At 36.4% G+C, this 24,053-nt stretch overlaps 1 protein-coding gene across 10 annotated transcripts in view; it reads right to left on the bottom strand.

Moving 5' to 3' along the window:
• Positions 1-7,747: 7,747 nt before the first annotated feature.
• NLGN1 (neuroligin 1) overlaps positions 7,748-24,053 on the bottom strand; it is a 378,226-nt gene continuing 361,920 nt past the window's right edge. For 7 of the 10 annotated variants that reach the window (XM_071812568.1, XM_065844748.2, XM_065844747.2 and 4 more), the window contains 3 exons: positions 17,492-17,704; positions 12,063-12,852; positions 7,748-11,063 (listed from right to left, as the gene is read on the bottom strand). In XM_071812568.1, the coding sequence (XP_071668669.1) occupies positions 10,241-11,063; positions 12,063-12,852; positions 17,492-17,704 (1,826 nt within the window). In that variant the 3' untranslated portion in view covers positions 7,748-10,240. The remainder of the gene's footprint in view (positions 11,064-12,062; positions 12,853-17,491; positions 17,705-24,053) is intronic. The other 3 variants (XM_071812569.1, XM_071812571.1, XM_071812572.1) reach the window with 1 other exon arrangement.

Raw genomic sequence — 24,053 nt, 5'->3', positions numbered from 1 at the left:
ATTAGAGTCAAGGAGTCTCATGAATGCTCACAGCTGTTTTCTGAAATTCAGATTTTTCTAGCTTTAACCTCTGATCTGAAAAAATAGCTTTACAGAAGCCTTATAGATTAACAGGATGGACATACGCTTGATGGTGATTGCACCACAGGTAGACCCCATTAGCTGGCGCTTTTCATATTGATCTCTCCTCTAAATGGATAATGTTTAGTAGTTTTTATCTGCAATGAAGCCATCGATATCTGTCAGTTTTTACACCTCTTTGACCTCAGCATGTGGCAAATATTGCTATCAGTTTTATCTGTTGTGTGCTGTTTGGTTTTAGTTTTTCAGTTAATCTGATTGCAACACACAGCATGAGGTTCGGAGGTTTGAACAAATGCAGCCAAAACATTTATGTATCTCTTCTCCAAGACATAAGTGATCACATTTTGCATCATTATCTTAATAATACTACTGATCTACAGAACAACAATCAGTTCTCTCTCCAATAAAGTTTACAACTATTTAAATGAAGTATAACTTTAAAGCATGTTTTTATAAATATTGTGGTCTTAAGCCCTTGTCAAATAGATGTCAGAGAACACATGGAAGTCTAAAAATACTCATATAAACCCTTCTTCAAGTGCTTGACATCAGTCCTTCTAATGTACATCTTCATGCTCAACACAGGTTAGAATAGTGCAGCTCACTGTGACATTGTAACTAGAGGCTGCTAAGCTGACAGAAATAATTTGTTATGCTGCTTACAACTAATAAAACCCCTTTCGCTTCTGGGCAGTTTTGAAAATACAACTCTTATCCTTTTTCCACGTGAACTCTGGCTGTTCCTACCACCTCCTACAGTCCCTTAGACGAAGGTTTGAAGCCTACAGACACACTCAGAACTAAAAGGAGAAAGGGGAATGTCTGACTACACAAAAAAAAGGACTCAACTACACCAGAATAGGCAGCTAGTCTTTTTTGTTAAGTATAGCTATTGTGTGTTAAACGCATCTAAACCCTCTACTAACTTCCGGGAAGAATGAGCCTATTTGATCAAAGAAGCTCAAACTGGCAAAACACAGCAGTCTCACCACGTGCTACAAGAAGCCTCCGTTTCTGCTGGTGTGCCAGACTGCTCCGTAGTGGTTTGATCCCCAAAATTCACTCCCCTGGACTGATCTTTTTCCTCCAGCTCTTCTTCCCTGCTTTCTCTCTCCTACAGCATTTCTCTGTCATGCATTTCCACGTTGCTAACTCACTCCTAATGATGCTTACCCCTCACAAAGTAATATAATGTGAAATAAAATAATGTTGTGGAACTAGCAGTTCTTGTAAACCACATAACTGTGTCTTATCTGTTGAAAATCTTGGAACTATTTAGAGAGACATAAAAAATAAGAAGAAAATACCCAGCTATCCCTAGGCAGAACCCATTCAGAAATGCATTTTGTCCTACAGAAGCTATATGCAACTAAAAAATATAATTATCAATAGCATGTATACATAAAAAATACATGCTTTATCTCACAAAAAAAGATTTGAGGACAGCATTTTTTTTCTCCTACTTTGATTCCCTCTTATTGAACAAGTAAAACCAGATACCAGCAGACTATGATTTGCCCAGTACTAAAATTCCTTCTCTTACTAACTTCAGATAAGGTCTAGTCACCTTCCTTACACTAGACATCTGATGTTGGTAGTTAAATTTAGGAAAGAATAATTTCATCCTGGTAACCTTCTACAGCCAGCCAGAAACCTACAGCAAAACCCACCTCCTACAGGCATATCCAAGCTATCAAGCCCTCCTCCTGCTCTTTAAAAAGGGAGGCAAAAGGCTGTTTCAGGCTATAAAACAGTAGAAAATTGGGTTTGATGCTCCACATCTGTAATGCATTCCTTTAATTCCCCTATCTTTCACAGGTGCAGTCAATAGAAATGCTGCTGTTTACGGCAGTAGGGTCAGCAGGAGCTCAGCTCTGTGAACAGCTGTAGCATAGACACAGGCAGTGCGACAAAGCGTACTCCAGAACAAAGGTTTAGTGTCTGTGCAGCCAGGAAAAAATACATCAACACTTGCCTGAAGTGTGGCCATGAGCTAAAAACTATTTGTAGCCTCTTTAAGCTTTTTAATCTAACAAGCATCAGAGTTTACAAGTCACTGCGTATTTCTGGAGGCATGCACTCGCCTTAGCTTGAGGTTGTCTTTTGTGTGTGAAACTGCACTTCCAGCAGCTTTCAAAGGGGAAAATTACCATCTGGCATGTGTTTGAGGGCAATTCAGTGATGGCTGTGAGCTTCATGGCACATGCCTGTCATTATGGACTGAAGGGATTCCTGTACCCACCCACTAGCGAAGGGTCTTGGCCATGCTAGAGATGTGAGAGTAGATGGATTTCCATTCCCATCCCAAATAGCAATTCCTCTGTGGCTGGAGGTTCATAAGTTAACAGAGTTTAGTGTCCAGAACTATGCTGTACCCAAACACTACTTTCATAGAAAAAGAGATCATCTGTGAATAGCCCTGGGTATGCAACCACAAGAAAAACAAGATGAAGAAATCAGAAGGAAGAAGACTGACAAAAATAAGTGAAGAGAACAGAGATTTAAATTATTTCAAATATTTGCATTTGTGTGAGACAGTAGTAACAATAATGTGAGAGGGCATGGAAAAGAGCAAAATTGCACTTATCACAGAAGCAGTTTAAAAAGAAATCCCAATCTTAAAGGAAGTAAGAAAATAAAAAATCATAACTGAGAGGATTGAGATAATATACCTGTTGAGTAAATAGATGAATGAATGAGAACAAAACTCCACCTAGCAGTAGTCCATACTGACGCAACTTAATCAAAAACAGAGAGTTTCTAGTTTTAAAATAAAATCCCTGAATTGAATTGTAGAATGGAACCAGGAGAAGCATGGCACAAAGGGGAATTCACATGTGGTGTTACAACACAGTCCAAATTCTAGTAACCAAGTAGCCCTTTCAGGTTTACGATAAACTGCATTGTTGAAAAGGATTACTTGCTTTTTAAAACAAAGTTAATAGTACCTCAAATATATAAACATTACCAATATATTTTTTTTTAAAATTGACCATATATGTTCCTTCTTCTGTCAAACATAGCAGAATTTGCAAGTGTTTTCACACTTCCGTAGTGTGTGTGTCAGAGCTACAGTTGGGAACCGTATCCTTGCATGAGCTTAACCCTGTCCTTTCCTCCTGGACAAGGAAAGCAGCAAATTCCCAACAAAGCTCCTGGCTGCAGCAATTATGGTTGTATCCTTTCCTAGTTTCTGGTGAGCCTCCAGAGAATCAACATACCCAAATGTGCCTGTAGGAAAAAAAAAAAGGGAGGGGTGGGGCAAATAAACCCCAAACCAAACCCCCAAACCTGGCTTGCTATTTTTCTTCTTCTATTATATTTTCTGATGTTGGACACCAAAGTCATGATTAATGAGAAGAAACAAATGGTTGTTATTATCTTAATCTGCTATGAAGTGCCTGGTACACTCATTCCAGCTACTGACTGGGGAGAGGAAAAGATATTTATGGCAAATTGATGAATGTTAAAGGAAAGATCATCACAGGGTTTAACATGGGAATTTTTACCAGCTGGCCAAGAGTAATTTGTTTTGGATATTACTTACCTTTTCTAGTGAAGGTCCACATTTTCACTTGCACAGAATTTCTCTAGACTTACCCATAAACAAAGGAAACCAAAATTTATTCATATGCTCAGCAAAATTTCACCACTACATAGAAGTAACCTTGTGAAAATTAGACAACACTGTAGAACCAAATCTTTATCATCAATCGGTAAAATATTGCATGACATCTTCTGAAAATATATTTGGTGAGGACTGAACCGTACACTATTTTTAGAAGCTTTCATATAATCTTAGTTGCTTTAAATTACTGCCAAAGTTGCTTCTACACATTAATGGATGAAATAGGTACCTCATACATCTCACTCTCCCAAAGTGCCTCATGTCAGGAGGTTCTGCCTCGCCCTCATTTTATTTCAGGGAAAATTTATATCAAGTACATTGTCTTGGGGCTGGCCCATGACTGCTTTTCTTTTTCTGTCCTTCATGCCGGAGAGACACAATCACGCTCCAGCCCAGAGCCATGTGGCCATACTGACCCTGCGCTGACACCAAGCTCACAAGACCTGTTGAAAAATAAGGTACAGCAGCTGGGGTTTGACCTTGCAGTATCACAGCGATGTGTCTTTTTGTGAAGAACTGTTGAGTATTTGGTCACCACGTGCAAATACCTGAACATGCAAGCTCCTCTTTGTAGAAATACAGACAGACAAGTAACTCAGGGAGGTTTGGAAACATCCAAAGGCTCTTGGAAGTCACGGTCGTAACTGTTTAACTTTTCTATGCACCTCACAGGAGTTGATACGTATTTCTGAACTGATCCTTCTTTCAGTAAATCCAACAGCAAAATTCTCAGCGACTCAACAAAATCACTATATGAAAAAATAGTCATTTTTTCTTTTTTTTTAATAATGCAATTAAAGTCTTAACAGCTCTTTCACAAAACCTCGTGTTAATTGAGCTCTAGTATTATCACCTATGGTTGCCAGCATTATCAACTTCCGTTTGAAAAAAAAGTTACTGGCTCTTACAGCTGTAAAGCAGAAAAACTGAATACTAAATACCCAACCCTATAGAATTAGGAACTCCACATTTATTATTTTTTTTAGATGGCATCACTCTAAAGATCATCTCATAAACAGAGTGTCTGGTGTTACTGATACCAAGAGGGGAAAAATCAGATGTGAGAGAAGATCCAGCTATTTCTGTCCTGAATTTACAGCAAGCATGTAGCTCAGCTCTGTCTCTTCCTTTCCAGAATGGAGCATAGCAGATCAGGCTTACAACTACTGGATAGTGTCATTATGTCTTTGACATAAAGGTCAACGTATTGATTTGAGGATCAGACAGAACTGAATGTTCCTCTTTTTAAAATATTTTAACATAAAACTTTCCATGGCATATTAATGCTGCAATCTGTGGTACAAACCTTTTCTTTGTATCAGCATAATTACCAGGGATTCTAAGTAGAAGGCTTTTTTTTTTTTTTAATTTTGGACTTAAATACCAATAACAATAAGCACATTTTCAAGCACACTTTAATGACTGATAGTGATCATAAATCATGTTGTAATAATTTCTATGAGTGGGTGCTCATGTGCGTGAGAAGATGTGCAAAACTGGAAGGTGAGATGAGCCATGGTGAACATTAAAGTTCTGGAAGCAGATCGATAGCTGGTGTAAGTTGTCGGGGTTTCATCGATTTCAATGGTTTTATGATAAACACTAATTCAGTTGGGGCTAAAAAAATGTCATCAGCTGAGCATCTGGTCAATAACAGCACAGAAAGGAGAACAAGTATTGGTGTTACCTCCACGCTGAGCACTTGCATTTACCTTTGAATTGACTCTGCATGGTGCAAAAAGGTAAAATGCTCTGTTTATTCATGCTTTTTTGGAATCTCTATACGCTGCAGTAGTGCACATGGGTACACACATAAAGATACAAATATATGTTCTGCAACAAACAGATACTTCCAGGGCTTTTACTGCTGTGACGGTACTTTTATCTTCAACTGAAAAAAAAATTCAACATACTGTATGAAAATTACTTGTATGAATTTGTTGCACTTCTATGAGGTTTTTCATTCATCCCAGCAGAAAAGGAAACTAAGTAGGCTTTTATCCACTATTTAGATACAATACTTAAATACAGTTTCCCATGTGTATGAATTCCTGAGAATTATAATATCAACAAAAAGGAATTAAGCCAGGTTGCACATAAAAATCTACACTTCCTAGGTGATTCTCAACATTTTTTCTAAACATTTTCCATCAGATAATGTTCATTACCTTCTTCTAACCATTTCCCATCTCACAAAGTTAAGTTTTTACTGAATCTATAAATAAGAAATCAATTATAAAATAGCGTTAACAGAACCTAAGAGAAAAGGGACTTTGCACATGGCTGGTGGTTAATTCATTGATTCCGCTCCATTGTTCTTCTGAACACCTCATCAAATAACACTAATTTCTGATCTGCATACAAATGTATTGATGTGCCAGAATTAAATCAAATTAGAACGTCTGGAGTAAAAGCCCCTTCACCATGTTTCAAATTGTTCCTGTTTACTTGGAGGCCTCTGAAGAACATCTCAATCTTCTAGTGTTATTATTTCAACTAGAAAAAGAGATTTTTTTAATGTCATTTGGAGAAAGTCCCTTAGCTTACAAACTGGAAAAAAAAAACAAAACCAAAAAACCACACAGAACTACTGCAACAGGTATTTTGACAAGAGGTTTGAATGAAAAATATCAAAATTCTGCAGGGAATTTCCCATTAATCTAATTTATTTGGGAGAACATTTCACAATAATAATTACATTATCTAATGTGTGCTTAGATTAAAAAGTGATCATCTGTAATAGTTCATCACTAGAAAAAAGGGGAAGAAAAAGGCCGATAATTTAAACTAACACCACAGGAAAAAATAACAACTTGCAAACCTCAAAGGAATGCCATGATATTTGATGGCTTCCTGTGACTTCAGCTGTTGCATCTCTTAGTGAAGCTGGCAACAGAAATGTCAGTACTTTCTTTCTTTAAATCTGTAACATGTTTATTTGTTAGACTTCTATTCATCCTGTTTTCAGGGTGTTCCAATAACCAAAATATCCAATAACTAAAGGCTTGTGATATAGGAATCCATGTTTAGTACCGACAACAAAAACAACTACACTTTCCTATGGAGAAATCCATCCCCTGTGAGGCTTCAGTGCGTGGAGAATACCACATATAACCAACTGAGATACCATTAAGCAAATTGCATTTTTATCTGCTTTATTTCTCCTAGAAATGTCAGCACAGCACATTATATTGCCTGTAATTTTAATAGATAAACGAGACAATGATTCCATTGTTATTTTTTCTCAAAATGGTAGAATACATTTTCTTAAAAAGGTCTGCAAACATATTTACAAAAGTGTGAAAGCAATAAATGCAGGCTTTTTATATTTTTACTAAACTTCAAAAAAAAGACTGATATCCTAATTTTATTGGAAATCTGGTCCAAGGATGATACAAGAAATTAAATATCACACTCCATTTTGCTTTCTTGTAGGCTACTGTGGAAAACAAATCAAACATAAATATTTTTAAAAGAACAAACTTATATTCCATGAAGCAGAATGAAGATATTCCAAAACCATTTCCTATATTTTTATTTTGTTTCAGATTTAAAACAATTCTTGTTCTTAGTGTTGTGTTAAAATGCGGGACACCATCTTACTTTTGGAAAGTCAGCTGCTGTAATGTAATTATCAAGTAGACACAAAAATATCATTCACAGTATCTGCATCATAGGAATGTGGTTCTTTTTTTCAAACAGAAGTGATAAAATTATTGTTGTTGCCTTCATCTTTCACATTTTAAATACTGTTGGCTGAGAGAAATAACGTGTAGTGTCATGCGTGGTTTACCTAAATCATTTATTTTGAAACTAATAAAAGTAAACAATTACCAGATACTGTATATATAGTGATATATAGATATATGGCCACAAATAAACTATAGTAGAAAGTTATTTGGTTTTGAGAAAGTTAAGAAAAGCACATAAAATAATATTTCATGAATATCTTGTTTTATGGCCATCAATATTTTTGTATTTTTTTTGTTTTGTTTCATCAACATAGCAAAATACAATCTTCCTATTAAACAATAATTATCAGATGGCAGACAATTCTTTTTATTGGTTTACATTGGCAGGTCACAGTCTAAAAGCACAACCACATCAGGCAGAAATTGCACACAGACCGCCCTGGATTTTGAAGACTATTTTTTTATGCTTCTACTAAAAGAGCGTAATTTAAAACTGGGGACTGTAACACGCACTAATTAAATACATGGATTGCTGCTTGTTTTTTGTTTTTGTTTTTAAATAACTGAATAAAATTACTGAAATTGCAGTACCTTATTTCACTTTCAGCTTCAGTTTTAACATTTGTGCTTGATGTTAGTGAACACGCTTTGAACTTCCTGGCAATCGTTTATGAAAGTTCAATCACCTAAATAATACCAAGGTGATTTTTTTTCCTGTCACAGAATAATGCAGATTGATTTCAATTAGGCCTGTTCCTTGGCTTTTCTTCAGCCCTGGGATTTGGATTTTCAGCTTATTCCTGAACACTAGGGGAGATTTGCGTGTAATACTATGACATCGTACAATGTCAGTATTTCTGTAAGAAAGGGTTGCAGATAGGACTGGCCCATAAATGTGTAGTTGTATTAGTTGTAGAAGGCACATTCAAGTCTTCAAAAACCAGACTGGTCTTAAGATATTACTCTTTATTTGAGACAGTTACCATTACTTCATTAAAAAATGACAAAACAGCAATAAACATTTTAGCTCTTTAATGAGCAAAGATCAGGTCTCTTAGCATTGGAATAATATTCGTTATCCAGATTATCTTTATTTCACTCAGTGACCAGTAATATGGCCAAGAAGTACAAAGAAATTTTCCATCAAGTAGTATACAATTTTTGTGTGTAATAAGCTTTCATTCTTGAAAAAGAGTAACTGAAAAGAAATGTTTCTGTTACTGCAGTTAGTTTGTCAGAGAAAGTTCTTTGCATTATCTTACAAACTATCAAAATTGCTAGTAATTTGAAAAAATGTAAAAAAAAATCACATAACTTTAGTCTAATAGAAATATAGTACAGGTAAGAGAGAAAGTATTTATCAGGGATGTGCTCTTAAGTCCATCTCAATTGTTTCTTTTATATAAATGTACATCTGATTACATATACAAACATTTTGAAAGGACCGTGGTATATAATTATTGGAAAGCAACAGGGGAATGAAAAATTTCTTGTGAATTTAGAACACTCATTTCAAATCACACAAACATATGTAGTATTCAGATCTTAAAACTGGCTCTCTCCCCATTCTTACATACCCTCTTTTTCTACACTGTTGCCATCTGGTCTAAAGAATTCGTTTGAATGGCAAAGCTAATGTATAGCGTATTATAAGTAAACTTGGTAACATGCAACATGAGTTTAAACAATAAACCGAAAGGTGTAATCAGAGCAGTAATACTGGGGCATTTTTATATCGCAAAATATCATTGCAATTACATTTTTGGACACACGTTATCTTACCAATTTGAACTAAGTATGTTGTAACTAAATCACAGCAAATTATAAAACCTCCATCAAAGGAGATTCCATTAAAGTTATAGTTATGTTAAAGTTAGAAATTATTTAAGTGGAAAGGAAAAAGAACAATAATAATACAGATTTTTTTGTCTGGGATTCCTGTCCGCGGAGGTTCACCGCTGTATACCTAGAATGCCATAAATACATTTAAGAACTGTTGCAATTCCTTTTATTTCTGAAGCTACCATGAAATATTTTACTGTGATTACTTTTGCCCCTTTATAAAACTTATTTAGGTTGTGCCAATTGATGGAGAAAGCTTCTATTAAAAACTCCAATGGGATGAGAAGAATTTTAATTACGGCTTAATCAGCAGCACAGCCACCAAGCATATAAATTATCATGCACATCGTGCTAAAAATATCCAGTTTCCTTTATTCCCACAACTTTTATACTGACAGCACTTATGTGATAATGTTGTACCTGCCAGGCTGTAAAACTTCTTTGACTGGCAGATTTCAGCATGAGCCCCTTTCTAAGGCCTTAACAGCATTGGTGCTTTGTGTACTTATTCAGATACGTAAATATGGTCTACACAATAAAACAGGTCCAAATAAAAATTGGTGAAAATTATCTGACATTCCATTAGTGTGTCCCTTGTGCATATTTATAGGTTTTTAAAATTTTCAGTCATAGTTCTTTCCTGTTTGTGTTGCACATGCCTAATTCCATTATGTAACTTAAATCTTCAAAAAATTAATACTTGAATGTGAATGAAAAAGTATCATTCAGGACAACTGCTTCAAGCAATTGCAAACAGTTGGGTTTTTTTCATTTTTCATTTTTTTGTTTTGCTTTGTTTCTTTGTTTCTTAAGTTCATTTGATATATGTACAATTCATTTTTTTCAAAACCCCAAAAGTTCTTGATATGTATATTCACATAATATTCCTCCACATTTAAATAGTAAGAGTCTTGTAGGTTGAAAGCCAAGTAATCTTCAGTAATATCACCTACTGTAATCCATCAAAAAATAAAGTTTGTTTCATCTTGTCTGGCTATACCCTGGTTGTTGAGTGTGAATGGGGGTGGGGATGAGGATGGGGCAGAGTGTTGTTCTGTCCTCCAGTAAATGTATTGAATGTGTGTAGGGGTTGAATCCCTGGTATAGTGTTGGGGATCATTGTGATGGTGTTGGGTGTCATTAAGGGAATATCATCAGGAGACCTTCTCATAGCTAGCGTGTAGTCTGGGGGACAGGCGGTCCTAAGAACCACCTCATGCGGATGGATGGACTCACATTCATGATCCAAGTCAGTGTGCTTCATTTGGAGGGACATTATCTCCTCTTCTTGTGCATGGGTAAGATCATTGGTAGTAGTACGTTGTGGGCTACATCTCCTATGAACATCATGTCTCCGCTTGTCTTTTTTGTAGTACAATGCTGCAAAGGCCAAAATGTTCAGGAACAGCAAAGATGCACCAACTGCAATAGTAACGCTCAATTCTGTTGAATAGTCCCTTTGATCCACAGAAAATGGGCTTGGTTGTTGTTTGGGATCATCTTGTTTGGCTGTAGGGAAGGCTGAAGTAACAGAAACAGAATTTTTCCTTGTTGGTCTGAAAGTATTATCAGTTGATGGCACTTTAGTTGTGGTAGAGGTATACTGTGAAATGTCGTTAAGATTGTGCAGATGAGGTACCAGTTCCAACCAAAGGTTCACTTTATTGGCCCTATAGTGTTCTTTAACTCGTGGTTTTAATCCAATGTGAAGATACAGTTGGTCTTTCTGAGAGTATCTGGTCCATGCTACTTCTTCAAAACGATTTGGTTTTGTATGGATGAATTTTGTATCTTGCGGCACTGGTTGATTTGGGTCACTAAAAAAAAAATAATCTCCAATGTTAAAAAGTATTTCAAAAAGAATTATAAAATTAACATAATTAAGATTTTATACTTCATGTTTAAGTCTGCCTTTGGACAGAGCAGAATGCTATTTTCTAAAATTAGAGGCCTTAATAATCTTGATTAGAAACAGCATTATGCAAACGAACTCTTCTTTTACATAGACTTCAGCAACTTCCCTAGTCCCCCAGAATGCTTGTATCTCTCATGCTGAAATCTTTTGTTGCTGAGGACAGATTGCCAGCAATGCGGTAATGCAGACAAACATCTATGAGAGACCAGGGTGAGAGTAAATAAGCTTTGCTTTTCTTTTTTTGTAACATAAAGCTCATAAAGCTCAGCATTTCGGTTCATATGTGGTGCCTGTGGCCTTCCAGAGGTGAAAGACCATGGCAGGGCACAACTCAGTATAACACAGAGTGACTTACAGTCCAATGGCTAAAGGTTGAAAAGTGTTTTGAACTCCTACTGAAAGCACAATTAATGAAAACTGACCAAAAAAAGCTTGAAGTCACTTATTTTGTGGCCATAAGTGTCAATTTAAAACAAAATCTTATTAAAATAAGCTGTATTATATTTGATGCAAATATTATGTCATTTCCTGTCTCCTGGAATGAAAATATTATCAGTGCTGGGGTAAAGTCAGTTACTAATGTAACCATTTTTAACTACACACATATGTTAAATGCTTAGTTTTGCACTTTTCTGGGCATCCCTTAATGATTTTTTTATACAAAGTATTTTAAAAATGTCTTCATGCAGAGTGTCCACAAATATATTTTTTTTCCCTCTTCTTGCTAGAATGTTTAAGTGAGCTAAGGGACATTACAATAAACAAAAATATCCAACCCAATTCTGAATCTCTTATTCATCCTGCAAGTACAGAAGCATTCCCAGGGCAGATAACAAAGGGAATGCACGGCATCTTTATATCCCGAGTTTGTATACAAGACTATTCATTATCTGGTACTCACCCAGTTTTTGCGAAGTTTGTCCAGTACGTCATCACCACCGCACTTAGCATGACATCATTTTTGGAGAAATTACAAGGAAATAATTCAGTAGGGCCAATCATGGGGATTCCTAGTACGTAAGGAACCTCATCTCCGTGGGCTGCATCTGCCCATGCAGGTACCTGATCTGTCTGGCAATGATGGTAGAAGGCATAGAAATATGTAGGCGATCCAAAATTTGAGTGAAGATCTGCTGTAGCCACAGCTGGTGCAACCCACTGGTGATCCGTAAACAAAGCCAGCAGCGTTTTCCTTCTTGTCTCAGGATTGTGTCGATCTGCCCAGTCTGTGTACATAAATTTAATAGTTTCCCTCAGTATATCTTTGCCTTCAGGGTATCCGTATAAGTTATCGACAAAATTAGAAACTGCAAAGTCAAAATCACTCGCTGATATGCCATCTTCACTATCCACAATATTTTCAACAAATTTTAACCCTTCCCCTTGGTTAACTCCCAACATGATGTCATAGTTGAGGAATTCTCCTTGTTCCATCAATATCTGAGGATCATCTGGTATCACATCGCCGTCAATTACTGGTCCAAAGGCTATATGGTATCTTGCTGGTTGAATGTCCTGGTCAACAAGTTCTCTATAAGGCTTCTTCTGCAGACATTCTACCAATTCTACAGTGTCTGACATGTTGCAACCAACTTTTGTAGCCAACATCCTGGCATATTTTGCAGGCTGAAAACTCACCGCCCAGCTGGAGAGAGCTGTTCCGCTTTGAGCTATTGCTCTTTGAAAAAGTCCTGTGGGGAGAAATATTTAAAAACTACTGAAGTGACCTTGAAACAGCTACTTACTTGAAAGATTCAAAGGAGTTATTTGAAACAACAGAAAAATTTAACAGAGGAGATACTTGAATCTTAATAATAGATAAATACACAAGATGGTCAGATCTGACTGTCATTGTATCTACAGGTAATGTATACAAAATAAATACAATATGTGCAGAAATTGAAGCAAATGATTCTACCTCAATGTAGTCCATCTGAGCAACAGATTTCAAAACAAACTCAGGAAGAAGAAAAAGTGGCATTACCTTACATAGGCTAACACTATCAGCTTGAAAGAAATTCCTAAAGTGAAAAGAATTTATAGGTTGAAGGAAAAGCCAACAAGTCTCTGAAATGGACTGAATTTGTGGATATCGTTCAAGCCATCAGCAACATGCATAACTATGTATTAAATAAACCTGATATACTGTTTTTTTATGTTTTGTTTGGGATTAAACTTGGTTTGAGAGGTGCAGCATTTTTGAATTGTATGTCATAGCAAAAGCTGCTATTCTGGAGTAATGGATGAGAAGGTACTAGGCAGCTATTGAATTTTAAAGTGTCTAAGAGTCAAGATCCTTTCTCATAAAGAGTTTTTTTGTTTTGTTTTGTTTGTTGTTGTTATTGTTTTGTTTTGTTTTTTTAATGAGGTTTATATTGATCACACATAAAAAAGTGAAGTTATATATTTTACACTATTTAGCTTTGCAATTCAGAGATTTAAACATATGTTCAGGTATTCATTTAGGGGGGAGAGAGAAAGAGTATGATCTGGCTCTGCACATAAACTTGTAGCAAATCCCAAAGACTTCAGTATGATTAATTTGAATTTCTGCTGATTTAACTAGCACTCTGGATCAGGAATTCCACTCATAGAAATAACAGCATGTATTTAAATTGATGTTTTCCTCTCCCTTCTGTAAGCATTTTTGAACATATTATGTATGGATTAAAGCCTCACCCTCTTGTAGTCAATGAAGCAATCAATTTTTTTTGCTATTGATTTTAATGCAATCAAAACTCCACCCTTGTCCTCATACTTCTTGTGGTCCCTTTGCCTTCTCCTGGTCCCTCTGGGGAGGGTAGTTCCAGTTCTAACAGAGATTATGAATCTGAACTGTGCACAAAAAATAGAGAAAAACCACTTTCCTGGAATGCCCATCTCTAATCTCAGAAACCTACACTATACTGAGGTAACTCTGGCCTTCCTATTTTTTTTGCATTTCCACATAAGTACATCCAGTTCATTTCAGTAGCACATCTTCTGCACTAATTACTAGAAAGTATTCTATGCTGGACCCTACCTCCTATAGTTCACTGTAGGTACTATGAAATGGTCTATAGCGTACATAAGTTATGCTGATTTAACATATATGGGTCAATTTTTATTTTTATTTTTTAATTTATGTTGATAGGCACCTGGTTTAATTCCATTGACTTTGGTAAAGTTGCTTAGGGACTGGGAGTGGCATCTGGCTTCACTCAGTTTTGCTAAGAATGGATCTTTGGTCCAATGCTTGATGAATAGCTGGATACTCCCGCTAAAGGAAATGGAGTTAAGGTGCTCTGTTTACCTCAGAATTTTATTCCAATAATGCAAAACATGGCTTTTACTTTGACATATTTCTATTAATAAAAAACTTCCATGGCCTCTCCTTCAAGTCAGAGACATGCCGTTACAGCGTCTATTGCAGTAACAGACCGTGTACACCCAGAAGTTAGTTGGAATCAGTTCCTGGCCGGAAACATTTTACAGGCTTCTAAGGAATTTTAAAAACATTCTAGACTGTATTAGGTCCAAATCTAAAAGTCTTAAAATCAGATAGGTAGGGACTGAAATATGTAAACTCAGGCCTCTCCTTAAATTTATGAGAAGTCATATCCAAGATACTATTTCCTTGCAAGATATGACTAAAAATAAAAAAGAACTTGAGCTATAAAGCAGGCAAAAATATATTTGCATGCTTACAAGGTCAGACATTGAGCTAGTATAAATCAGCTCAAAGTCAGAGGAATTACCACAGAGGATCCAGGCATTGTAATAAATGTAACTAAACGACAAAACTGAATTTTCACAAATGTATATGCCATGGTACCTCATAATGATTATTTTTTGTGTATTATGTAAATCTATTTTTATTGCTTTATTATTAGGACTGAAAGTGTAAGCTACGTATTAAGAAAATGCTGATATAAACACTATGGCTTGCTAGGTGCTACATAAACTTTAAATGTTGGACTAAGTAAAAGTGGTCAAGTCCTCCAGCCATAAAGTTATCTTAGGAAATGAAACTAAATATCCCTCCTTCTGCTGAAGAATGCTTAAGGAAATATTTATCCTCTCAAACCACTCGGTGAAAAATGAACAACAGTATGAAAAATTATTTTCATTCTGTCACATAATTCCTGCCAGAAATTGGTACCACACAGGATACAGAACTACATTTTTATCTGATAATATGTATGAGTATTATAGCTTATGGGCTTCAGACTGATGGAAAGACGATTTAAATGTTCAATGGACCATACAGCTTTGTGACTCTTATTCAAACTCTCACCAAGTAAATAATAATAATTTGCATACATTCATCTACACTTTTAGAGCACTTTCTAAAGATGGGTGCTGCTCTGCCCACGTGCAGATGGGCAGCTATGAACAGCACCATCTTGAAAAAGGCTGAATTCTTCCTCTCAGCTACCAAGGGATCCTTTCAAAAGGAAATGAAGGAAGCAAAGAGCACCTGACTTTACAGCTTCTGGCAGCGACTGGTTAATAATGTGAAACAAAAGGTTTTTTGAAAATGTTAAGATCTTTGAAAACTTGAAATAACTTTTCTTATTTGAAGCTGACCAATTTTTATTTTAATACTTCTTTTAATGGCAGGTATAACTATCCTCAAATGAAACATAATGTATAGTAGGGTGTGGCACATTGTTCTCTTTAATCTGAATTTCAATAAAACACAATTTTGCTTTGTCAGAGAATAAATGCCAAAAAATTTACCTTTTCAATTGGATTTTAACTATACATCCTTAAGCCTTCTCCTGTTCCCTCCTGAATCATTTGACCTGCCATGCTGGCAAGTTACTGCATCAGTTTCCCCACACAAATTGTGCTCCTGGCAGAATTATGCCCATGTGTTAGAATATGACAGGGTAACATTTCCTGATAAGAGGCAACACACGACTGTCCAGATACTGTAAATGTGGCATTTTGCATTAATGTCAAGTTACATCAAGATGAAAATAAAGATCAAGTAAGAGTTAGGGGAGGAGAAACCAGGTCTCCTCATTCAACCTTAAGCTAAATCCTCTATAAGAAACATTATTTTTGTGAGTTCCAATGAAAAAGATGGTGCAGTGTAGCCCTCAGATTACAGTGTAATGAGCTAATGCTCACGTCTTGTTACTATAGGCCAGTTTATAAATATGTCCTGTTTAACTGTAGGTAGTTATCGGAAAAAGAAAACAAATTACATGAAAAATAAAATTGTGGAAATGGGTGAAATTTTAAACCACAGTCTATTTTCCACTAGACCTTTCTTGTAAAAGCTAGATATTTTTCTCATTTAAAATAGTGTAAAGGCCTGATCTAAAGAATCTGTCACTTCCATTGACCTCAGTGGGCTCTGCATCATGACTTCGGGTAAACGCAGCTCTTTTAATGTCAGTGGAATTATTTTTTTATGACTGGCCAATTAATCCCCCACGGAGATACAGCAATATAAAACAGTGGAAGATTGTATGCACAGGGCACAGCATGATGTCCCTGGTAAAACTAAACAATACAGATAAAAATGTGTGAAAACAGTGAGACAAAAGTTATGTGATCAATAAGCAATAGCCATGCAAATGAGAAAAACTGTGTGGAACTTTGGCGCAAGAATAATAGGAAAAAAAATTGGGTGCCTCAAACAGCATGTTTTTAATTTCCTGCTGTCTGCCTCAACTAGAGAGAAAAGGTGTTAGTTATGGAATAGGAAAAAACATATAGAAGGAAATCCATTTGCAACTTGGATGCTTTGACAATTTTGGATCGTGCATGCAAAACATTCAACCATTCTTTTATTAGATGACAGCAAGTAAAGTTCATGCAGTTTCAGACAAAAGATTTCTCAACTAGATACTTGTTTCCCTTACACAAAATAATAGTTTTAAGCATTTCAGCTGTTAGCCTGAAAACAGAAACTGTTTCATTTCAGTTTCCTTTAAATTCTCCTCCTCACAAGAAACTAAACATCCCTTTCATGACTGTCTGAATACAGATGACCTCATCTACTGTGAACACGACTGACTGGTTTTCCAAAAGAGACACCCTTAGGTAGGAAAGAAAAGAGACAAAAATGATGCAGCGAGAAAATGCTGTTCAGAAGTCTGCTATAAAGTGTTTCTACAAAGTTCCATGGGAAAAAGAAGAAGGTGACCCAAAATTTAAACATGCACAGAAAAGCTGAGGGAGAAGGCGGCTTGTATAGCCATTACAAAGTTTGCTTAATATTGAGCTGAACTCAACTGTTCATAGGAACAAAGAGAATATACAGAGCATCACACAGTACTAATGGTGGTGGCATGCAGACACCAAAATTGTCAAAATTTGCAACCTGCATAATACCTTTGGTTGAATTGCTCCAACGGTTACCTTCAGAATAATGGGATAAAGTCAACAGATTGACGCATGAACCGCCTGCACCAGATCCAAAAACAGTTATTCTTAGTGGGTCACCACCAAAGAACCCAATGTTTTCACTAGTCCATCGCAAAGCTTGAATTAAATCAAGGAGGCCATAGTTTCCTTTTGCTGCTTGGTCCCCAGTGCTCAAAAATCCTGTGAATTTAAATGAAAAAGAAAGGGTTAGGAAGTGCTCTTTTGAGTAATTCTGTTGCAATTTTTTAAGGAAGATTTCAAAACCAGAAGCCATTAAATATTACACAACTACATAACTTTCTACATGCACTGGACAATAATTTGTAATTTTGCACTCTTGATGAAACAAATCATTTGATATTCACTCTTTGAGTCAGGGTACATTAATGCAGGGAAGATGAAGATACATCCCAGTCAAAGTATTCTTCTAAGTCTGAACAGGTCACAACGTATTACTGCCAAAGACTTCATGTTGTTTGCACTAAGTTTATGAGTAAAGATTTAGCAAGCAAATATGCTGCAGTCATTTTGTAAGTGATTTGGTCAAGTGTTGGCACTTCTGTGCTTAGATGCAGCCATGAACTTCGTGCATGCCTGAGAGGCAACGGTTCCACTTCTCTGTAGACCCTGTTTGGTTATGCCCTGGCAACAGACTATCTTTTCCTTTTTTCCTCCCCTCAGAAACACAGGTTATGGCACAGGACAAACCAGGTTGAACAACGTGAGCAGCTCTCAACTCTCACAGCTCCATCCCATAGTCATTAACCTGAGTTAATTGAATCTGCATTAAACGGATAAAGACAATTTAAGCTGTTTCCATGACCCCTTAACATCAAAAAGATAAGAGCTCAGGGGTAATCTGGAGAGCACAAGAATTGCTCTCTTTTATTCATACTGGAAGGAAGATGGTGGAATGTGTCAGGAGCAGGAATGGCTGTTTTACACTACTCCCAGCAGTACCCTCCTATTAATTTTTAGTATTGCTGTTAATCTTGTCATTAGAGCCTACTAGCACTAAAAGGTGGACAATATAAACTTTGAATAAAGTCTCTATTGGTAGAAGACATTACTTTGCTTTTGGATCCCATTTGTTGATGTGATCCAACTTCCTCAGCTTATAATTTAAAAAATACCAGCATAATGAAGTAGCCCAGCACCATTTGCACATCAAACTGATTTAATACTTACTAAATCAACAGTGTAACTGGTTTTCAGTACATGCTTTGTAGAGAAATGCAACCATTAAAACAATTATTTCCATATTAATTAGACATTAGTGGGTCTTCTACTCTTGTCTAAGTTCTACTGATTTAACTCTTGAGCACTCAAAAGAAGTTTACCGTACTTTTTCAGATAAACAGTTCTCAAAGGAGTCCTACTGCTTCATTATGACAACAAAACCAGCTTTTGACACATTTCTAAGAAGAAATACATATATAGAGTAAGAATTTAACAAGAATATGGACAGGTGCATGCCTGTGCCTATGTCCATGTATATAATGAACATGTCATTTGTTACTTTAGTATTAGGCTGATTTGACTTCAAATGGCAAGCTCACATTTGGTACTCTGGTGTATGTGTAGATATTTATATCAACAGATCTTCTTTGCTGTAAACTGTACTGAACGCTAACTGGCCTCGCTGCCTCTGTAGTTGAGCTATGCTCTGTTTGAGGCGAGCAGCTTTGTTTGTGTAGGTCAATCCTGATTTTTGTTACCATGGAGAAGGAATAGGGAAGTGGCATAAGGTGCCAGGCCAGCAACTCTCCCACTTCCAGACCTGATGTACCACATCTAATGGGCATACTTCATTCACTGTGGCCACAGTCAATTGTTACTCTGATACTAGACTTCAAAATAACCACTACTCTACAACTAAAACCTCCCACATTTATTACTTAACTGTATAAAAAAGAAAAGGAGCATCACTACCATAGAAGAAAATACCACCTTGATATACAGGGAAAGCCCAGAAAGGAAGTCATAATTAATTCATTCTCATTTTACTATTGCAGTTCAGTGCTGAGTTGAGATTAATATGATGTAATTTCAGTCTGCTTCACGCTCGTTTTCTTCTGTGTAGCCTGGGGGGCTGCTGTGTGTGTCTATGAGAAAGGATGGCCCCAGTATAATTCTTCCTGCACAGAAGCATTCATTCCTGTCTTCACGCTCCACTAAAATGTTGTCCCCCCCACAAACAGTTTCTAAGAGAAAAGAGAGCGGATGTCTTTGAATCTATGATAGCAAATCTAATGAAAGCTTCCTAGCCAGACTCGCTGCCTCTGTCAGCCTGCCTGGAGTTGAGGGATGGTACCAGTGACTGTAACAAAATAAAAATGTTGGAATTTATGGGAACTACAGGATCCTGTGGCTGCACACGCTGGGAATGTCTGCCCCTTTCTTTGCATAAGTATACGACTGTGGAAAATCAGTGACAAATCAGTTCATCATGTTAAGTACATAAGTGACTGCACTGATTTAAGGGATTAGAGCAATGATTGACACTGGCTGGCCTTGAAACACAGACAGCAAGGAGACGAGAGCAGCTACAGCAGTTAACCAAAATTGTGCCCTTAACAAGTGCTTCTTTGCTTTTCCCCCTTTCCCTGGCTTGCAAATTCCCTGAGCCCTGACAAGATCTGCTCTCACAAGAGCTGCAGCTTTGTTTCAAAAAAATCCTGTAGATTTCTCAAAGTGATTCCAAGGCATTTATTAGGAAAATAGATAGTAGCGTTATAGGTGAGATACAGCGATCACCCTGAAGTGCTAACACTCAAACTTTTTCAGAAAGTTGTTTTCTATACTCTATGAAATGCAGCAAAGTGGGAAGCAGATAGGTCTTTGCTTGGAAAAGCAGCAGATGAAAGTTATAGGTAAAGCCTTGAGGCAACCGCCTGCTCTTAAATGAGTTCACATCAAGCCTTGAAATGGGAAATGGGGAATCCTTGGGAAACTATAAATACACTAGTTTTAAAGAATAATTGTGACAAGGATCTTAAAAAGACAGCAAAAGAGGAAATATCTCCTGTTGCTAAAAGCAGGCATCAGGAAAGTTGCATTCAGTTCAGGAAAAGTGCCAGAAGGGGGAGCTTTCCGTTTATTAAAAAAAAAAAAAAAGGAAGTATTAGTAATATTCTCCTCATTCATCTATATTAGACAAATTATGACTTGTGTCCAGAGCAACAGCTCCGATGCAAAAGAAATATCTCACGCCTCCTCAGCAAGAACCACATTGGCTGACTTCCATATCTACAGAAGATGGATGATTATTGATGTTGACTTTCATGACATGAAACATTTCTCTCTCATTTTTCAGAACCATAAGAAGCCTGTTAATATCGCCACCTGTTCATGCCTTTTTTCTTGTATGCAGTAGTATCAGCATGGCTTAGAAGCATTCCGAATGTCAGGAAATCAGAGATGGGACTGATAGAATAGATGAGCTTTTCTTCACAGTTTTGTTGTTGTTGTTTAGGGTTTTGGTTTGTTGTTGTTGTTGTTGGTTTTGTTTTGTTTTCCTAGCAAGCAGTGCTTCAATACAGATAAAGTCATCTAACTAAGCATGAATAGAGAAATGCTTTAACACACAGCATCATACCCAGTCTGTAGGTCAGTGGGTGCAAGTACTTGTTGCTATTTATCACTTAGGTAAAATAGAGAGTGCAACAATATGTTTTCTCTTTATGCCAAGAGGAGCTTTCAGAATGTAATTAATATAGGTATCATACATTTCTATGTATTTCTATGACACGATCATTATACTATCTAGACATTAAGCTAGAAATTTTGAGTCACAGAGGTGAACTTGCTCTTGCTGAAAAGGTCTTGGGTGTCTGAAAGCTGGTCTGTTTTTAAACTGTAGCAGCTAGTCTATTAAAATATATTAGCCCTCTCTGCAAATGCTGTCTTATTATCCTTGGATTGCCATCTCTGCAAGAACACTGCTATCGTATGCTACATAGCTACCACCTTTTGCTCTTGTAAAAAAAGTGAAGTAAATTATTCTTTATTTTAGTTATTCCAGGAAGACATTCGCACCAAAAAAAAAAAAAAACCAAAAAAAACCACCTTATTTTTGCATTATTCTCTAAAAAGGTCAGATTGAGCTAATTTTGTTCCATAATTAAGTCCTTCTACTGGAAATATTCCAATCATCAGCTGAACAATTGCCATTTTATATTCTGAATGAAGAGGTTATCTCTTTTATCTTCTCCAAAGGAGCAGACTCCAACAGAATTATGGAAGTAAGCACATGGTCTTTTGTGAGTTTAAGAAAGAGATTTATTAAGCTCATTTGGACCATTTCTCTGTTACATGTCTGTTAGAAAAATAGGCAGAGTATGCCACAACTAGGCCCTGTATTTTGTGTTAAGATAAGTTTTAATGCTTTATAGGCTTATCTGCCTGGGTAATGACTTCAGCTTGCCATTCAGATAAATCTTTTTCTAATATGATTCCAGCATTTTTGAAGAGTAAATAAAATAATACAGTTGGGAAATTTAAAACATTTTTTTCAAAACCTTAGAACATTGAATTATTTTAAGCTCTAGCCTAATTTAAACATTTAATTTAATGCAGAGAGGGAGGGCAAGACATAAGTTTTCCTGATGTAAGGGACTGCTACAATCTGAGGATGCACGAAAAGATGAGGCACGGGCTGGTGGATATGTAAGAAAGAACCAAACCTTCCCTCTGATGAGTTCTGTCCACATAAGTGTTTCACAACCTGGCAACCTTTGTGGCTGGATAAAAATAAGGGGTGGAATCTCATGTTGGACTAAAAAAACATCTGCCTGCGAGAAAATACACAACAACTGCTACTCTAAAAATAAAACACAAGTCCTTATAAAAACTGGTCTGACATGCTTAAAGGGTTTTTTCAAAGAGCTGTGTTACTGAACTGTGTTCTTACCCACCTGTTTAGGCATGTGTTAGAATAATTTAGCTATGTTTCCAGTTACAATTCCCTATGTAGTCAAATGTCATAATTTATTTTATTAAAAGCAAATGTTAAATTATACAAATATAAATGCATCAACACACAGTGGGAGAATACAGGATGTATTTTGAGGGAAGAGTTTATATTCCCTCTGGATTGCAAGTTCCTTGGTTAGGACTTTAGTTTGACACTCTCTATTAATATTGAATAGTAATTATCATCTACAGAAAATTTCAGTTGCCCTTTAAACTATACCTACTCAGTTAGAAATGTGAGCAAGATAAGCAAATTTTAAGCAATATGGTTAAACTTAAAGAGCACATTTGTTTTCATCTCAGACATCTCTCTGAATTCTCATCAGCTAACTAATCTGAATGAATTACGTGGGCAGCAGCACTGTGAACATTAATGTATATGTGATAATTATGAAGCAGAGAATACTGCTCCTCGCTTTGCTGACCAGCACATCCTAATATTAATAGCATATTTTAGTAATGGATAAGTGATAAGGTGACTAAAAGGACTAGGAAGTCCCATAAGGAAGATGTAGGAGAATATAAATTTTCAGTGCAAGAAAAACATTACTTTGCAGATATGTGCAATATACCTCTGCTCAAGAATCAGATAAGCAAGTCTTCTGAAAATGCTGCTCAATCAGGAGTTTTGTATCAAATCTAGATAATATACAAAAAAGTAATTGCCACATTAGCAAAGAACTCATTTGTTTCTGTAGGTTTCTACCACATATGTATTAGTAACAAGATTTTAGCTTAACTCCATGAGATGAGCAAAGTATCATGCTACATCACCATGCACTTTTGCCTGGCTTTTTAAAATATGTGAGAAACTGCATTTCTATACAGATCTTATTCTAATTTTATGTATCACAAATGAATCATTATGTCAAAATTTTTGCAGGTGGACACACTGTGCTTTTAAACAATTAGAAGACAAATGTTCTACTGTAAAACATTTGTTAACAGATGTACATTGTCAGGCTGGACGGGGCTCTGAGCAACCTGATCTGGTTGAAGATGTCCCTGCTCACGGCAGGGGGGTTGGACTGGATGAGCTTTGAGGTTGCCTTCCAACCCAATTCATTCTGTGATTCTATACATTATGTGCATATGTTTGCAAACTATTCACTTTTCACATAATAAGATTATATCACTGGTCAAATAAATTGTTTGAAAACCTACTTGTATTTTCTGATGTCATACCATAAACTTTATAAATTAAGGACAAGTATCTTCCATAAAAATAGCCTGCATGGATTTTTTCAGCTGAATCTCTGTTTTGGGATGTGTTAGGCTTGCATTTCTGTAGTAATCAAGTTATGTCTACCAAAAGAGCTGAATGTGCCATGTATCACAGAATCACAGAATGTTAGGGATTGGAAGGGACCTCGAAAGATCATCTAGTCCAATCCCCCTGTAACACTGATTGAAGTGACGAGGGGGACTGAGAAGGGTTCTGATAGGCCAGTTTAATTGTAAATGTTTTAGAGCAGTGAATTATTTTTTTAAAGACTCTCTCATAGAATGGACATCCATCCATTCAATATGGCTGGAGTATATAGCTGACTTTAAA

The sequence above is a fragment of the Patagioenas fasciata genome, chromosome 9 (genome assembly GCF_037038585.1).
Source record: "Patagioenas fasciata isolate bPatFas1 chromosome 9, bPatFas1.hap1, whole genome shotgun sequence".
Taxonomy (NCBI): Eukaryota; Metazoa; Chordata; class Aves; order Columbiformes; family Columbidae; genus Patagioenas; species Patagioenas fasciata.
This window is presented reverse-complemented; position numbering and strand designations above follow the sequence as displayed.